We start from the raw sequence: 18745 nt of genomic DNA, 5'->3' as shown, positions 1-18745 counted from the left end.
CAAATGCCTGTTTTATAATTTCTTGTTTCTTGCTTTTCTGTTACTCCAACAGGGTGTCATTGCTTTAGAGTCGCTTGGTAAAAGGGGTTACCGGGTACCTCCTTCAGGAACAATACAAGTGGTATGTACCCTGTTACATTAGCAATCCTCTGTCCAACATACAGCTAAGCATTTGCTGATGAAGAAAACTAGGAAACCCCCTTAGAGTCTTAGGAAAGTCTTAGGTGCATCATTTGGTGCCATGTCTCCCTTCCCCCTCCTTCACATTTCCCATTATTTTGAATTCCAGTCTGGACCTCCTCATGGATATTAACTAGTGGAGTGTCCCCCTCCCTGGCCAAATTTTCACCAGCTGTGCTAAAGGTCTCAGTCTGGAGGAGCAGAAACCAGGCAGTGAGGATAGTGGGCAGTTGCCTAGCAACTGCAGAGGTAATCTCCATCACTTCTGGATAACTGGAGAGGTGAGTCGGAAGCATGTTAAATCTTAGTCTCCTCTTTCTCTTCCAGAATCAACAGGCCTTGGTTTTACTAGGTGCTTTGGTCAGAGCTTGCTACAAGGTGACAGTAGCGCCATAAGAATAATTTGGAATCTTGCATTGTATTACTTATTGGCCATGAAACCTAGATGGCTATGAAGGTGTTGATGGTTCTCATTCCAAGCCTATTAAATTTACAGCAAATGTTGAGAGAAGTTGATCTGTTGCCTGCTGTGAAGTTAATAATGTTTTCAAAATGCGGAGATTTTGTAGGGTGTGATATCTAATGAGTGTCATAAAAAGAAAATGAGGAGAGAAAATGATGAACAAATCTAATAGTGCAACCAGTTTTTTTATTTTAATAGACCTGTTCAACTGTGTACTGGCTTAAGCAATAAAACTGACACTACATTTATACTGAAAGACAATCACCCAATGCTGTTCTCTGAAAATGATCCTGAAGTTAGGATCAGAACCACTGTAAAACAGTGCCTCCGATACCCATCTCACAAAGTCAGCCCAGAAGGATACCATGGGCAATTGTATCAAAAGCCTCCGAGATACCAAGTTAGAATGGCAGGGTCACACTACCCGTCCTCTCTTGATAAAGACCATCCATCAGGGTGACCAAGGCTGATTCAGTCTCATAATCAGGCCTGAACCCTGACTGGAACTGGTGAAGATAATCTGTTTCATCCAAGAGTACTTGCAATTGCTGTGCAATTTTAAAGTAGTAGTAATTCCAAGAGCCTACCTAAGGATACAAAATGTTTATTTTGTTCGGTTAACAAGTAACTATTGCTCAGAAAACAGGATCAATGAAATCGTAAGTTGATTGGAAGTGGCGCTGGTCAATTTAGGCTTGTAAAAGTTACCTATGGTTGGAAACAGAAAATGAGTGTTGGCTTTTTAAAGTGAGCTGGCCACTTGAATGGGTTGCTGCTGGTGGTGCATAAAATTATCCTTCCTTTATCTGGCAAATGTGATGTTTCAAAAGACTGTCTGAATGGAGGCAGTACAGGGATAAAAAGAAATTAATGTTACCTCATGTGCTTGGGATACATGACCACATACACATCTGAAACCTGCTTTTCCATGTCCAGGGAATAAGCCCTTCTGGAACAAGAATGACTAGGGGAAATTACTCTATCATTTTTTGTTTCTCATTTTTCCGATCTTCAATTCACTTCTCCACATTTCCACAGCAATTTCCTTTAAAAAACACACAAAACCACTTGTATTTTTGTGCACATTTCTCCTAATAAACACAGTTTTGTATGCAGTTTTGACTGATATACAAACACTTGCAAGCAATTTCCCCAATATAATTCATTTTTATATATTTTCACCAATATGCATTTTTACATATTTTGGCTGGATAACTGCATCTCATAATTCAGAGATGTGAATTTCAAAGGATGGCTGTGTTTCATTTTGCATATTGATCCAAGAAGCACAAATTAGGCAGTTTCTTATTAAAATGCAAACAAAATCAAATTTCTCCTCCATCCCTACGTATGGGTTAATCATAATTACCACCATTCATTCTGTTAACTTGAAGAATATTGGCTGGCTTGCTCAGTAAAACAAGAGTATAATGTAGCTGCCAGAGGTGTATGAACATGCAGTTACTGAATACATCTGATTTTCAAGTATTTGGTGGTTCAGCAGGATAGTGTCATTTGTTTGTCCTTTTCAGACCTTATTTAATCCCAACAAGACTGTGGTGAAGATGTTTGTGGTGATATATGACTTACGAGAGATGCCAGCCAATCATCAAACATTCCTACGGCAAAGAACCTTTTCTGTCCCTGTGAGACGAGAAACAAAGAGAAGCATTAATAAAGAAAATAGAAGACATACTGAAGAACGACTCCTACGCTACCTCATTCATCTGAGGTAAGGCTGCTGAGTCGGCAAAATTCTTACATGTTTATTATTTATTAAATTTATATCCCGCCCTTCCTCCCAGAATGAGCCCAAGGTGACAAACAAGCAATAACAAACTAAAAAATGTTAAAACATCTTAAACAATTCAGTGCAGATGCAGACTGGGATAAGGTTTCTACTTAAAATTCTTGTTGAAAGAGGAAGGTGCAAGCAATACTTTTTTAAAAAATAGAGTACGATTAGCTTGCTTTTTAATTAGTGCAGAACACTGTTAACCAGTACTTTTACTTATGCAGATAAAAAGTCAGATGGGCCACATGTATGGCGTTTTCATTCTTTGCTCGAACAATGGATTTGAAACAGGTGACTTAAGTTTTAGTTGCTGAAATCATCCAAGTTCTCTCTAAAACAAATGAAGTCATACAACTATAAACTGCTTTGTGGCAGCATCTGTTTAGAAGGCCCTAATTAAAATTGTGTCAGCGCTTCCATTGTGAAAGCCCCATAGGAAGAGGTTGTCAGCAAAAAAAAATAAAATAAAAATTGCCCAGGGCTGAAACCTGACATTCAAACTATTTGCAAACAAAATAAAAGCAGCCTTTTAAACCTAAGGGTCAGTTTGCCTGTGCTGTTTTTCATGTCCATGTTAGTGTGATCATCAAAACTTCTGGAAGTTTTGGTAGACTGCCTTTGTACTTTGTGTCTACGTGATTGAAAACCTAACCTATAATTTGCTGTTGCAAAACTGAGAACATTATGCTGATGTGTAAACCACAATTGTCAGAGACTAACCAGCTTCTGTAAGATTTTAAAATATGCTGATGCCCAAACTTAGTTAAAACTTTTCTTGGCAAGTTCCAAGAGAAGAGGTCATCTGCTTGGGATGCGCTCAGTTTTACACTAAAAGTCTATCCTGTTTCTCAGTAGATTTGGAAGACTGAGAGAAAAAACAGGCTATAAAAATAAACAAATAGGCTCACCATTCCAGTTTGTGCCTTAGTGCTCCAGTTCAGTAATTCGCTTGAATATAAATATAATCAAAAGTTGCAGTTACTGTTTTTTCATCTGTTCTTCCTGCTTCAAATAACATTTCTCAGCCTAATCCTCAAAGTGCAAGTCAGGCTGGCGCCAGTGGGTGGCCAGGTCAGGCACTGGCCCAAGAGCTGACTCGGTCCCACCACCCACCAGTGTCAGGTCTTGCACTTTTCCTGCCCCCATTTTTATTGTATTGATTTATTTATTTGATTTATATCCTCCGCTTCCTCCCAGTAGGAGCCCAGGGTGGCAAACAAAACGCTAAAAACACTCTAAAAAATCCTAAAAACATCCTTAGAGACATATTAAAACATCCCAAAAAACATATTAAAGCAAAACATCTTTAAAAACATCTTTTTAAAAAAAGGCTTTACTTTAAAAACATCTTAAAAAGCGATTGCAACACAGATGCAGACTGGGATAAGGTCTCTGTGGCAGTCTGCCAGCACCGCTACCACCTCCACGCTCGCTCACCCATCCTTCAGTGGCTGGAGGCTCCAGGTGCTCAGCCGCAAGCCCTTCCATAACCACCACCTCTAGAAATATGTTGGACCCCGCCCCCTCAGAAGCAGCTCCCATGGCTCAGGAACCTTCACTCCAGGACACCATAGCAGCTGAGTGAGGCACCACGGGAGAGCAAGAGGTCTCCCATGCCATGGGAGTGGCTTCTGAGGGGGGGGGCACAATGTGTTTCTGACAGTGGTGGCTGTGGAAGGGCTTGTGATGGAGCACCCAGAGCCTCCAGCCGCTGAAGGGATGGGCGAATGAGCATCGAGGAGGAGGTGGTAGTGGTAGCCTCTGCAGCAGTGAAGATGGGTGGCAGGAGAAGGTGAGCCAGTGACCGCTTAGGAAGGGGACAAGGGATCCATTGTGCCCAGGGCCCCCCAGAAACCTGGAACCGGCCCTGCCTAAAGCAGTGGTTATATAAGGATAACTTAAAAACACCCAATTCCTTTTGAACTAGTTCAAAAAGTAATTTGGACCGTTGAAATTTTTTCTCTATAAGTCTCATTGTCCTGATGGAACATGTTTTTTACATGTGCTTTACGGTCACCAGTGACCAATGTTGACATCTATTCTCCTAGGTTCCAGAGTTCTAAATCTGGAAAGATCTACCTCTACAGAGATGTAAGACTCTTGTTCTCTCGAAAATCCATGGAAGTTGATAGCGGCGCTGCATACGAACTCAAATCTTACACTGAATCTCCAACAAATCCTCCGTTTTCTCCCCGATGTTAGCAAGAAGCAACAATGAAAGTATTTGCTCCATTACCAGATTACTATTTATTAAGATGAACAATTGGTGTAAAGTATGCTGTGTAAAAGTTAAATAGCAAAGAAAGTGAGACGGTGGACAAATGAGAGTCAAAGCTCTTCTAGGCTCTTGGACCAGTACTTTAAAAAGCTTATGGAATGAGCTTTGTGTATTCCAAGCAGACTGGAACATACTTAGTCCTAATCTTTTTATACTGGTTATAAACCACTTCATTGGACGTGTTGCAATAGCAGATTCCCAAATTAGTTTAGTGTTTACACCTTATTTTATTTTTTGGTTATTTAATATTTAATGTTTCTTTTACTTAAGTGATGTTTGTCTTTACTGTTCTAATGTAGCACAAATCCTATGTAAAATCATATTATGTATTTTTGACATTAATATTGAAATCTGAAATATATACAGAAGTCTTTACTTTGTGCGATGTGTTTTTAAGTGATACTTAAGCTGCTTAAAACAAGGATGGGATTTTGAACTTCCATTGCATTATCATACTATGCAAGCATGTAGGGCAGGATGGGTTGTGTATTTTTTTCATATTGCTCATTTCTTCCCCCATATAGGTCCCATGATAACACCTGAAATCGTACTGCAAAATTATTTCATTAATTCACATCATTGACCTGACTCATAACAACACCCCTTCCCCCTTTAAAGACCTCCCATCAAAGCCTTTCACACTGTTCTAATCAGTATCAACAATTTACATAACTGTCCCATACCTGACTTTCTCAGACTGTTTTTTTAAAAAAGATGTACTGTGAACACAAAGTAGTATTTATATCTTAAATATATGTTAAAAAGGCAACATTTGTATTCTGGTTTTATTTTGAGGTCTTTATGCTCTTAATAGGGCTCTTTTGGTCCACTATAGGCCACTAAGTGACTCCAGAACAGAGTGGGGAGCTGGATCTGGTTAGTGGGCCAGACCCCCAACCCCCGTGGACCACTTGGACAGATGGCTGAGGCTGCCCACCTGTCACTCACCTGACTTCACCATGACTTGAAGCGAAGGATTTTTCTTGGCAGTTTGAAATCAAACTGTGGGGTTTGCAACCACCACCGTCAATCAGTTGTTTTATACCTACGAGAGCAAAGAAAGTGTTTCCCTGTGGGTCTTACTATAAGTGGCACTTGGGGCAGAAATTGGGTGCACTATGTAGTCTCACTAGCGAACAATCAGGAGCCTTAAAGGAGCCCTTGATTTCTAATTAGTAAGTAGCAACGGCTGGTTTTACGTTTTTGCTTTCTTTTTAACTACCATTTAATTTTCTTGGGAAGTGCCCCATTGTCTCAAAGAACAATTGTGCAAAGGTAAACTCAAGGTTGATCTTCATTGCCACTCCATAAGGCAATATCCAACATCGTGTTTATTTTTGCTCATGTAATGCGATTTTCTCTCCTCCGTTCTCTGTGCCTCCAAACTCTACTCCAAAAGGTCTTTAACTCTCTGGAGCAGTGTGTTCTGCCAGTGGTGTCTGTCTGTTGACTGATGAATGCCATTGCATTTCACCCATAGCAAACTACTGGTCCCAGGCTATGGTCTGAAGGCACCTAAGACCAGCTCAGGGTCAGGTCTGGTCAGTGCCTGGATGGGAGACTGCCTGGGAACCATATGTAAGCTGCCTTGGGTTTCATGAAAAAGAAAGGCGGGGTATAAATGTAATAAATAAATAATAATAAATAATACTTGTCTGCAGCCACTTATCACCATAAACATGTTATTCCTTTTGGATGCCTGTAATTTGTTCAAAGAAACAATCCAGTTGGCATCATAAGCTGCTGCATGCAAGTAACTCGCCACGTTGCAACTGCTCCCTAAGCAGGTTGATTTAAATTCGTCTCCACATAAAAGCTGTAATAGTAGACACCGGCCTAACAGAGGGCCTTTCTTTCATCTTTGCCAACCACAGCTACCACACCCATATCTGAAAATTAGGGCAGTTTGAGGTTCTAGGGGGAAACTCCAGCAGTCTTGAAAAATCAGCGCTCTCAGTTTAGAACTGAAGGACTGCTTTGATCCCCACGGGTGTTACTCCTTTCAGCAATGGTTATTAGAGCGGCCCACAGCCCTGTAAACGCAACCACCAAGGAGCACCCTCAGCTGCTCATGTTGCACTAGTTTTGAAAGGTTTTTTGGTTTCCTCTTCTTGGACTACTTATGAGACTGGCCTTGTTCAAACATCACATTAAACCACAGTTAAAATAAGCTGTGATTTAATATGAACAAGCGGAACTCTGATGCACATTGCTGAAACTGCAGGCACTTCACTTCTCCTGTGCTCCTGACAGGGAGGAAACAAGCCATAGGCTGGCTTGTCATTACTTGGATCCTGGCTTGTAGCTTGTTTCTCTCAAAACAAACCATGAGTGGAAGCCATGGTTTGCTGTTGGCTTACTGAGCCCAGGTTCATAAGTAAACAACAAGCCCATGTTTTTTTTCCTTCCCAGTGTAGCAACAGCAGGGGAGGAATGAAGTGCCCTGGCACACTGCTCATTAACATTAAATCAAAGTTTATTTTAACTGTGGCAGGGGTTCTCAAAGTTTCTAGCCTCAGAGCCCACTTGAGATGCCTGAAAAGTACAGAGGCCTACCAGTTGCAAAACGGCGATGCAGGAGCAGATCCAGTCACCAAAATGTGGAGGCAGAGTTTAGCATAATCAGCTGGCCACTACTTACATCCCTTTCTACTGCTACCTAATAAGTGTTTGGAAATGGCTAAATTCTTTGCCACAGTATTTTCCTTGGGGCAAGGAATTCCATAGCTTAGTTTTTGTCAAGCTAAGTACAGACTGGACTGCCATCTGTTGGGTATGCCTTATTTGGATTCCTGCATTGAACCTTATAGGCCTCTTCGCAGCAAACGTCATAGAAACATAGATACCGCAACTCAGACTCCCCATTTTAGGCTGCAGTCCTTACCTTTCTCATCCTCCCTGACCAGCAGGGCTTTCGGCAGCTCATGGCACCTAGTGTGGAAGGTGGGTAGTAAGATCACTGTACTGGTCTGGAATTGGTGCAGCAATAGGGCCTGGATTCGGTCTCACAAGGGCAGGGAGACCGGCTCATTGGATCTCAGGCCAGCTCAGCCCCATGTTCAGAACATCCCCTGTGAGGGATTTCTGCTGGCTTTTTCCTCTCAGAGGAGGGAGACCTTCCTTCCCTCCTCCCTGCCTGAACTTCTCCATCTCCCAGCCAGCATGCAAAGAGTTGCTGGTTCTTGCCAACCAAAAGGCACGGTGGGACGGGCAAGGAAAGAGGCACTAGGCTAGTTGTGGCCATGAGGCCCACTGCAGGTTCCAGATGGATGCTTGAGCAATACTTAACTATGATATGTGAACCAGGCCACTATTACCAAGAGCAGCTGAGTAAGAGGTGGCCCGATATATTCATCCTACCATCTCTCTCTCAGCAAAGAAACATTTAAGTTTTCTATAGGCTATGGCTGTGTATACACCATACGTTTAAAGCACATGTCTTCTCTCAGAGAATCTTGGGAACTGGTTTCTCAATGGTGCTTTAAATTATAGATCTGTGAAAAGTAAACTACAGTTCCCAGATTTCTTGTGGGGAAGTCATGCTTTAAATGTCTGGCATGTAGGCAGCCAATACAGTTGTTGTTTTCCTTTTCTGCCACCTTAGGCTTGATTGTCCTGGCTGTGAGGTAACTCAGTCTGTGCGAACCTACAACGTGAGATTCTGCACCAAAATGAGGTTCAAATTTAAAAATGAAGAATGCTGTTTAGTGTTAACTGGTGCTGGTGTATAAGTACCAAAATGGGACTAAAATTTGAGTTGTGTAAATGCCATTTGGATCACTAAGCCTGTTGAAACTTGCAGGCTACCTTTGCATAGGAACTGACTGAAAATACCTGCTTTCCTCTAGAACTACAACTTTCACTGGAAGAGGCTGCAGTCCTAATTTAAAGTATTTTTACCATGCTCTTCAGCCACAGAAGGCACCCATTGCAATGATCATGATACAAAAGAAAAATTGGAGGCTACTTTTGAACATATTTCATATAGATGACAATTTCCCGTGGGCACCTATTTGGAGGGCTTATATTAATGTATATGCTGAACTTAAGATGCAGGGACTGATGGTTATTGTATCCTTAATGTCATTCATTGTCATTGGTGGTCACTCGTGGCTGAGTAAGATTGTCTTCCAAGATAAGGTCTTGGGTCCGTACATGACTGTGGAGGCCAATTCTGGAACACACAGCCTCCCACAGTGAGGACATAGGTTTCCAGATGGAAGATGGTCGTGATGAGGACTTGTTTACGTGTCTTCTGCTTAGCTTGTTTGTCCCGTTCACCCTGTATTTGTGCTTCTTCAAACTGATGGTGGTTCATGGTTGTTAGTAGTAGTATTTATGTATTTCCTTTATTTTTATATTGATATTCGTATTTATTTCATTATTTTTTTCCTTTTCTTTCCTTTGTTAAATTTGCAAATAAAAAGTTAATTTTTAAAAAAGGAATTTGTGGGGGGAGGAAAAAAGCAAACTCAAGCACTTTTTCTCGAAGAAAAGTGGGCCCGACTTTAGCTACGAAGTGATTAGAAGTTTTCTTTCTGGCAGGGAGAAGGAAAGCAAACTCCTTTAGGCTGCAGCTGCTTTTTGGCTGGCCCCTTGCCATGATGCTGTTCCAGAGAGGCAGGAGGAGGAGCAATCTCCCGGTGGGCTTTGGTCCCCTTGTCGATGGCAGAGGCCAGAGAGTGCGCTGCCTTGCAGCTGATGAGCAATTTACAGCGCAATCCTAACCATATCTACTCAGAAGTAAAGTCAGACTGAATTCTCACTTCCAGGTAAAGGGGGTTAGGATTGCAGCTTTAGTGTCTTCAGCCCTTCAAACACGACCAAACTACAACTCCCAGCATGCCGCAGCAAGACGACCGGGATCCCTTTGGAGAGCGCAATATGACGCACACAATCTGTAAGTCGTGATCCTGCGAGAGAGCCGCGTTATCACGCGCCTGCCCCGCCTTGGCTCATTCATTTGCTCTCTGGCTGGCGGCGGGGTAACGGGGCCGTCCGGGACGCGAGAAGAAATTTGAGCCTGCCGGCTCGCCGTCCTCAAACCGGCGGCCATCTTGTGTGCAGTTCTGCTGGTGGTAGGAGCAGCAGCGCCTCGCCGGCTCCAGGCCTTTCTCTCCCGGTGGGTGCCGCTGCGGTTGTGTGGAAGCCATGTCTGCGGAGAGCCCGGAGCCCGCTTCGGCGGAGGAGCAGAAGGTGAGGGGTTGCCGGGCCTACGTTGGTAGGAGACAGAAGGGAGAGGGCGCGCTGTGCGATGGCAGAAAAGGGAGCTTAGGCCGCCGCTTGGTCGAGGAGGAAACTTTAGTCAAAGGAAGGGACCGAGGCAGCGGCCCAAGTTCTTTCATGTGGGGTAGAAAGGACGGTTCGTGTGAGGGTTCGTTTGCTACAACAGTCTTTCGTGTGAGAGAGTGTATAGCTAAATACATTTGCTGCAAAGTCTAGGGAAAGCCCCGGGGGGGGGCGGCCTACTGGTGTTTCCCCTGATCATGGGAATGCCAGTGTGGGTATCTCTGGCGATAGCCACTGCCGAAAGAGCCTTCTCTTTCGCCCTGTGCCTCCACCTCCCGGTAGGCAAGTTTCCCCCTTCGTGGAGACACTGGCAAAGTAGCCATTGGACACAAACTTTGCGCCAAACGCGGCCGCGCGCACACACGAAAGGAGGGGGAGAGGAAAGGAAACGACACCAAGCCCCCCCCCCCGTTTTCTTCGGCTGCCCGCTGGCGGCGGGTGAGGCGGTGCACGTTTTATCGCACGGGTTTTTTATTCTTTTGTAGAACCTTCCTGCACCACGGGGACGATAAACTTTTCCATACCCGCGATATAACACGGGCTCGCCCTCCGACCGCTTTGCCAACTGCTGTGTCCACTTACAGGGAGGGGAGCTCTTGGTGGGCGTGCCCGCTGCCGTGGGCGTCAGCGTCTCCTTAGAGCCGTATTGTCTGATTGCAGCAAACTAGGGAAAGAAAGCACGGGTGAATGTGACATCATCAAACCCTAATCTCTCCCCCCCCCGCACAAAATACAGCGTGGTGAACATATTCTGAGAATGAGTTTCTGTTGGCTTGTTTTGATTCAAGGTGACCTTTGCCAACTTGAACATCATAATTAGGACGTAAATTTTAGCTTTAGTTTAAATATATTTAAGATGGTGAATTTTAAGATTGCTGGCCTAGAACTTTTTTTTAGAGTTATGTGTTACAAATTCTGGGACAGTTGTTTGGTTTTTGCTTTTTGTCATTGCTCTTTTGATCAAAAAACTTTTTACACATGCGAAATACTTTAGCCCAAGAGATACACCTACCTGTATTTGGATTGTGTCCCTAATATTCTGTTTTTATCCTACGATGCCATTTTTGTTAAAAGGGATCAGTTTCAAAGTGCAGCTTCAGAAGTGAAGTAAAAGTGGTTGTTTAGCATCTGTTTTGCTAGCTGGGGGGTGACTCATGGATGTTCTTTTGCTTTTCTGTTTGCTAGTCTCATAGCCTATTGATAGGGTTTTCTTGGTAAGAGGTATTCAGAGGTGGTTTACCATTGCCTTCCTCTGAGTCTGGATGCATCCTAGTCTGGTGTCTCAGCTACTACTAGCAGAAACCAGTAATGATTTGAAACGAATGCTGATGAAAGTTAAAGAGGAAAGCACAGAAGCAGGACTACAGTTGAACGTCAAGAAGATAAATGAATGACAACAGAAGATTTATGTAACTTTAAAGTCGACAGTGAGGATATTGAATTTGTCAAGGATTATCAGTATCTTGGTACAGGCATTAACCAAAAGGGAGCAATAGTCAAGAAATCAGAAGAAGGCTAGGACTGGGGAGGGCAGCTATGAAAGAACTAGAAAAGGTCCTCAAATGCAAAGATGTATCGCTGAACACCAAAGTCAGGATCATTCAGACCATGGTATTCCCGATATCTATGTATGGATGTGGAAGTTAGACAGTGAAAAAAGTGGATAAGAGAAAAATCAACTCATTTGAAATGTGTTGGAGGACAGCTCTGCTAATACCATGGACTGCAAAAAAGACAAATAATTGGGTATTAGAAGAAATCAAACCAGAACTATCACTAGAAGCTAAAGTGATGAAACTGAGGTTATCATACTTTGGACACATAATGAGAAGACTGATTCACTAGAAAAGACAATAATGCGGGGAAAAACAAAAGGGAGTAGAAAAAGAGGAAGGCCAGACAAGAGATGGATTAATTCCATAAAGGAAGCCACAGACCTCAACTTACAAGATCTGAACAGGGTGGTTTATAACAAATGCTACTGGAGGTTGCCGATTCATAGGGTTGTCATAAGTCGTAATCTACTTGACGGCACAAAACACACACACAGAGCCTCATAGCACCTGTTTGCAGCTCATGTTGATGCCTTAAATGGCAGACAATAAATGTAGGTTGGGTGTATATAACTTGTGACCCACAAAGCTGTAGTATGGCCTGCTTGACAACCCTTGTGTTTGCAGACCTAGTTTATTGTGCTCACGGCAGGCTACGAAAGAGCCAACTGCATGTCAGTGGAAGGGCTGGTTTTATACTGTTAGCCAGTTTGAGTGCACTTGCAGAGTCCTCTCTGTGTACTATGTGGAGGGAAGAGGATGGTGGAAAGACTGCCATATAACCCCACCCTGCGTGCTCACACGCTCTGGAAATAGCTTGTGTGTTATTGTAATTGTCTGTAAGCTGATTTGGGAGCAGATCTTGGCTGAGAAATGGGGTATAAATCTTTGGAAGGCTTATTCAGCTGGGTGGATCACAAAAATTGCAGGCCTGATCTGTACGTGTTCCCAATTTTTTACCTAACTCAAAAAGTAGTAATATAAGTGTTTCTGTAAAATCATAGGTAATAGTTCTTGTATTTTTCATTTAGTAGAAACAGGTATGAAGTGTGGTATACGTTGGATATGAAAACTGATAGGGCTAATCGCATCTTACTGGGGCGGGGGTTAGCTAGTAAAAGCTGAATATTTGAGGATGGGCATTTTATGAAATTGCAAGATGATTCTTAAGAAGATAAAAGTGATGTAATAGAAATACTAATTCCTTGTGTTTTCAGGAAATGGAAGACAAGGTGATTAGTCCTGAGAAAGCTGAAGAAGCAAAGTTGAAGGCCAGATACCCTCATCTGGGACAAAAGCCCGGGGGCTCAGATTTCTTGAGAAAGAGGCTTCAGAAAGGAGTGAGTAAGATTAAACCATGTTGTGCTGCTAGTCTGTCTAAGCAAGAGAAGCCTTTTAATCTGTCTATCTATAATGCTAGTTTTGCTTTGCTTGTATGGTAGAGAAGTTTGCTTTGATACAAACACCTTAATCATAAAGATACCTTCTGGGCAGTAAAAGCCTATTGATTTCAGTTGAGCTTCACTGAAAGCATGGTTAAGATCAAAGCCTTTGATTAGTGACTGTTGCCTTCTTGAATGAAACTCAGTTCCATTACACTCTGTGTGTGTGTGTGTGTGTGTGTGTGTGTTGTGTGTTTGTGTGTGTTTAAAGCCAGCCATTCTTCACACTTCACTTGAAAGAGCTGTGAGAATATGCTGTGTGAACAAATTTGTCTATTCCTGAACATACAATTTAATAAAAAGCAAATGTAGCTGTGTTGGTCCATAAGGGGGAAAAAGCACCTCCAACATCAGTAGTTGGGCAATATCTTTATTGGGACCAATCAAAATGCCACAAAAGTGTAGCAAGCTTTTGAGAAGCCTTCATCAGGCAGGATGTTACACAAAGCAGGAGGTGAGAGGGGTGTCGGCTGATGTAGCCATGAGCTGTTAGCTTGCAGATTCAATTCTAAGATGGAGATTGTTGGCTGACTAAGTCCATCCCAAGTGCTGCAGATGTCTGAGTATGCACTTAGGATTCTAGGTGAAGATGCAACAGCTGGCTCCCTATCTCTGAAAAATTAAAGTCTGGCTTGTAACACAGGATCTGTCCCAAATTGTAAACGAAACACAGCAGATACTCTGCCACTGAGCTACACCCCTTGGTGGGATCAACCCAAATGTTCCAAGTGTTTTTACAAATGCAACTGAAGATGGCTTCAGAGATTCATCAAATGCAAGATTGCAACCTGGTTCCTGTACTCCCCCCCCCATGTACTTCATATCACACTAATACTAATTTACACTCATTTTAAAACTGATTTTTTTCCTTTGGTACAGATTTTGCTGTATTTAAAGACCTATTAAGGCTTTAGGGAGCATAGAACATTTCTTGGCCTGCTTGATTGTGTTTGAACAGTGAAAGCATACATGCTCAAGTGTTAACATGCTCAATATTAATAGTAATTTGTTTTCACTAGTTATAAACTTATGTCTTGCTCCCTCCCCTCAAAATAAAACTGCACAAAGCAAACACTAAAGGACATTTAAAAACCATACATGAACAGCAACACTAAAAGTACAATCATTTACTAATAATGAATAATTCTACTTGCTGATGCTAAGAAGATGCTAGCATTAAACTCCTTTGGCTATAAACTTGCCTCAATATTATTATTTATAGTTCTGCAGGGCTGAAATAGTTCTTTTCAGACTTTGCTCTGTTCATTCATATGTGCTTATCCCTCACTTGGTTGTATTGCTATAGATGGCTGTCTCTGTCATTAGGATAGATACCATGCTGTAAGCGATATTAGGAACATAGGAAACTGCCTGATGCTGAGTCAGGCTGTTGGTCTATCTAGCTCAGGATTATCTACACTGACTGGCAGCGGCTCTCCGGGGTTTCAGGCAGGAGTCTCTCCCAGCCCCATCTGGAGATGCTGGGGATTGAACCTGGGACATTCTGCATGCAAGGCAGATGTGCTACCACTGAGCTATGGCCCTTCCCCAATATTTGTTGTCTGGTGATATGAAAGCAACTTCCCTAGCCTTTGCATAGCTGGTCTTGGATTAATTGGCTACATTTGATGGGGTATAACTGATCACGTATTAGTTTAGTTTTTCTAACCCTGCATCAACTGAAGTAAAAAAGCCCATATTGTTAATAGAGTTAGGTAATTCTTTGGGAAAGCAGTATTTTTAGTGTGCGTTTCTATTGTACTTATTTTACTGACTTTTTGCCTTGCAGCAAAAGTACTTTGATTCTGGGGATTACAATATGGCTAAAGCAAAGATGAAGAACAAGCAGCTCCCTACTGCAGCTCCTGACAAGACCGAAGTTACAGGTGACCACATTCCTACTCCACAGGACCTTCCACAGCGGAAACCATCTCTTGTTGCTAGCAAATTGGCTGGCTGACTAGACTGGCAGAACTGCATGAATCTTCTCATTCCCTTAATATTTCCTGAATAGTAACTTCTCACATTTTTTGTTTCCACTAAGTCATTGACTGACCGCTTTGCAGGTAGTGGTAGCGTGTGCTGCTATTGTAAGAGAGTCCTGTTAAGAATTAAGTTGTGTAGTCCTTGGACGAATTGAGAACAATGCACTGATTTTAAAAAAGGACACGTTTTGTTAGAGCAATGTAATCTACTTGAAAAAATGTACATATTACCTATTTGCTAGTGTAGGGCTGGTTCCAGCAAGTGACATAGCAGGTTTGACAATTTTTAATGTTTTCACTTTCCTTAGTTCACCTTAATTACAGTGTAGTATGTTTGTATTGAATACAACCTCCTGTTGCGTTTCTTGTATTTGGTTTTGTAAACTAGAGGTTTTAGACCGCAAGTTGCTAGAAGGTAAAGCATGTATTAAAAAGAAAAGGATGGGGCTCTGACTTAATTTGTGTATCTGCTCTTGAACTTGAATGGCCTTAAACCTACTTCAGCTTTAACAATAGATTTTTTACTTGGGCAATATTTGCTCATTTTGGTGTAATTCTTGTAAAACTCGTGCTTATTCATAACTGTCTGTTGAAGCTGGTATTTCTTTTGGTTCTGTAGTATAGAACACATTTTTGAAGTGAATGAAGTGAGCATGTGCGTAGACTGAATTCACTCTTGTGCCATTTCTGTAAATAAGATAGTTTTGCACAACTTTTGCGAATATCTGTTAACTTTACATTTTAAAAAATGTGCCAACTGGAAGCACAAAAGATTCTGTTCCTTTGAAAGTCATAATCTTCATGTGAGTCAAAACTACCTTACTGAAAACAGACTTGTGTATTTAATATCTGGAAAGCACATAAAGTACTATGATGGATCAGTTTTGCTAGTACATCCTTTCTCACTTTCAGTAATAAGCTACAGTGTTCAGTCTAAATATAGATCCAAAACACTTAAGCTAGTATACTTAAGGTAAGGTAGTGCCACTGTACTTCAGGAGGGCTGAATTAATTATATAGGCAAGTGTATCATATTAAGCAAATTGGAGATAACTGTAGGGTATTCCAAGGCTACTATATTTTCGGCATCTTTTAAAAATCTTTGCAGGATGTTTTAGAATGTGAAACGGGGTAAATCTGTGCTGCTATTGAAGGTCTCTGACACATAAAGAACATCTATTTTAGGAGTAATGCAGTTGAAAAGGTAATCCAAACAAGTTTGGATTAGGAAGTGTTGGTTAGATTTTTCTTTACATATAGTGATGCATTCTAATGCTTTAATTGTCAGAATATATTTATTATAAATACTCTAGGAGGGATGGTTCATTAAATTGACTCATTTGGATACAAATGAATACTTAGCACATGTAAAAACCAGTTAACATCAAGGGTGGTATTTTTTTCTGTGTTAAACCAATTTCAGATTCTTTTTGCCTGGCATCCTCACTGAAAGAATCAAGACTCTATTGGGCTCTTCCAAGAGGAGTCTTTGAAAAAACACAATTGTCAAAAGAGCTTGTCTGTCCTTTGTAAATTATCCTCTAACAAGCAAATGTAAGACAATTCAGCTAATTATAAAATCATGTTGATTCTATCCTGTAATAATCGGAAGACCTGGTTTTCAAAGGTACTGTTTACCATTAACTCCCATTAACTTCATCCCTCTCTTATTCTTTTTTTAAAAAAATCTTAACTGTGTTTCTGTATCAAAATTGGATATATTAAAATATATGGGTGATAATTTAAAAAAATCTCCAGTATATTTAAATCTATCTGCTCTCTTTTAAAGGAGGAAAATACTTGGAAATTCTCAGTTTTTGTCTATGGGTAGACATACCACTTTGCATAGTTTTTGTCTATGGGTAGTCATTCAGCGAGGCCTATTATTGAAGCCAACTTTGATTTCATCTCCCTGCAGCATTAGAATTTATGAATATATTCACTGAAATTAATGTTGATAACATGTTTTTTTAAGTTAAGTTGAGAAGAACAACTCTAACTCAGTGATGCAAGAGGAACAAGTGGCTTTTTACTGAAGGCCGCGAATGAACATTCACAATTTTATTTTTGTAGAAATAAGCAAAAGCAAAAGTTAGGCCTTCTGAAGAGTGATTGTGGCCTAAAACTAGTAGCTTTGGATAGCAAACAATGGGGTATTTCCTAGTTGCTACTATACTACAGACCATAGTAAGATGAACTGGCTTGACATCTAGGGAGGTATAAATAGCCATGTAAATCTGAACATTCCATTCCCCCAATTACAGTTTTGCTATTTTATATTATTGTTGTGACTGCAAATTTTCAGTGTCCACCAATGAACAGAAATGTTAAAGACTGTAAAAAGAGAACATAAGCTGGTGATCGATGAGAATATATACTACAGTACCAACCAGTTCAATCTGCTCTGATGTTTAACCTGTGTCTCTGGATAAAACATCAACTGAAGATAGTCTGATCGTCTGTGCTGTGAAAGAGACAAGGAGCTAGATCAACAATCATTTTATAGAAGAGCAAATGAATGACTAACTTGCAACTTTCAGCTTACTCCAACAAGATAAAGCTGGAAAGCTTGTGTACATACTGTATAATAGGAGTTTTACCATTTGATAAATGACCTTTTTCAGAGAACTATCTGCACTATAGTCTAGCAATCTGAGGTTTATGCAGTGATTAGTAGTGCTCAAGTATGTCTGTGACTAAGACCGTATGTTGTTAACGCCCCTCTTCCAACTTTTCCCAGTAGTTAACTAGTGGAGTAATCATGTGATTCAAAAGTGTTCTCACTCCCATCCCACCCATTCATTATTCATTGTCATAGGAGAGTGTGTGTGCAGAGGCCACAAAAGAACTGTTTTGGTTTGATATATTCCTTAATACATTCTGGATGCTGAAGTGAAGAAAATTTCAGTTGCTCCTTACCAACATCTACTCTGTGTAGTATGCATAATAAATTCATCTAATTAGTTTTCATTGCTCTGTAGAAGTTTGTCTGGTCTCTTACTGTGTTTACTCATTTAATCTCTTAACTCTAGCTAAATAATAAGTGTTGATCGAATTTGCTTTGCACTTCTAAAATATATATATATGAGACAGCCTGTCTTTTTAGTGTATGTTCAACTACAAAACTATAACATACCTTACTGTAACTACCTTTATATACATCAGTACTTATTTTTCTAATAACAGTATTAAAGCTTTTTGTTTGACTTTAATTCTATAATAGGCTTGTTTCTATGCTTATGAAGTCAAAAGTGTTTGTAGTAATTAACCTGAACTTTAACCTAACAATAACAACATTCAGATGGGATTCTTATGACAGTCTAAAGCAGGAACTAGACAAGCTCTTCAGTTCTCTGGGCTACTCTGGTACTTTCTAATACAAAAATCCATGTTTTGGTTGCAGGGGCCAGCTTCGTAAATGGTGATGAGTAATTTCCAGCATATGACTTGGCTGGAAAGTATACAAGAGATTCATGATCATTGGGACTGCCTTAGAATGCAAGAGAGCCAGTGTGGTGTAGTGGTTAGAGTGTTGGACTACGACCTGGGAGACCAGGGTTCGAATTCTCACATAGCCATGAACCTCACGGGGTGACCTTGAACCAGTCACTGCCTCTCAGCCTCAGAGGAAGGCAATGGTAACCCTCTGAATACCGCTTACCATGAAAACCCTATTCACAGTCACCATAATTTGGGATCCACTTGAAGACAGTCCATTTCCATTTAGAATGCAAACTGCAGCTTCAGCTCAGAATGGAAC

At 41.2% G+C, this 18745-nt stretch overlaps 2 protein-coding genes across 5 annotated transcripts in view; both read left to right on the top strand.

Annotated features, from left to right (window-relative positions):
• Positions 1-5479, top strand: part of ATOSA (atos homolog A) — a 49201-nt gene extending 43722 nt beyond the window's left edge. For 3 of the 4 annotated variants that reach the window (XR_009758932.1, XR_009758931.1, XR_009758930.1), the window contains one exon: positions 53-121. Coding sequence is in view for 1 of the 4 variants with exons in the window: in XM_061594950.1 (XP_061450934.1) it covers positions 53-121; positions 2176-2375; positions 4487-4640 (423 nt within the window). In the remaining 3 variants the exon portion in view is untranslated. Of the gene's footprint in view, positions 1-52; positions 122-2175; positions 2376-4486 lie in introns of those variants that run through there. The other variant, XM_061594950.1, reaches the window with a different exon arrangement.
• Positions 5480-9608: 4129 nt separating this feature from the next.
• On the top strand, positions 9609-17955 carry ARPP19 (cAMP regulated phosphoprotein 19). The gene is made up of 3 exons (XM_061595423.1): positions 9609-9912; positions 12776-12898; positions 14790-17955. The coding sequence occupies exons 1-3, from the start codon at positions 9868-9870 to the stop codon at positions 14958-14960; spliced, it is 339 nt and encodes a 112-aa protein (XP_061451407.1). The 5' UTR covers positions 9609-9867; the 3' UTR covers positions 14961-17955.
• The last annotated feature ends 790 nt before the right edge of the window (positions 17956-18745 follow it).

This window comes from Rhineura floridana, chromosome 14, assembly GCF_030035675.1.
Source record: "Rhineura floridana isolate rRhiFlo1 chromosome 14, rRhiFlo1.hap2, whole genome shotgun sequence".
In the NCBI taxonomy this organism is placed as follows: Eukaryota; Metazoa; Chordata; class Lepidosauria; order Squamata; family Rhineuridae; genus Rhineura; species Rhineura floridana.
The sequence above is the reverse complement of the archived record's forward strand: the minus strand, read 5'-3'. Positions and strand labels throughout refer to the sequence as shown.

Excerpts from the sequence above, each read along its gene's own strand:
- ARPP19 (XM_061595423.1), top strand. The coding sequence starts at position 9,868 with ATGTCTGCGGAGAGCCCGGAGCCCGCTTCGGCGGAGGAGCAGAAG. Across the intron at positions 9,913-12,775 it reads CTTCGGCGGAGGAGCAGAAG|GAAATGGAAGACAAGGTGAT; the intron begins GTGAGGGGTTGC and ends TTGTGTTTTCAG. Across the intron at positions 12,899-14,789 it reads GAAAGAGGCTTCAGAAAGGA|CAAAAGTACTTTGATTCTGG; the intron begins GTGAGTAAGATT and ends TTTGCCTTGCAG.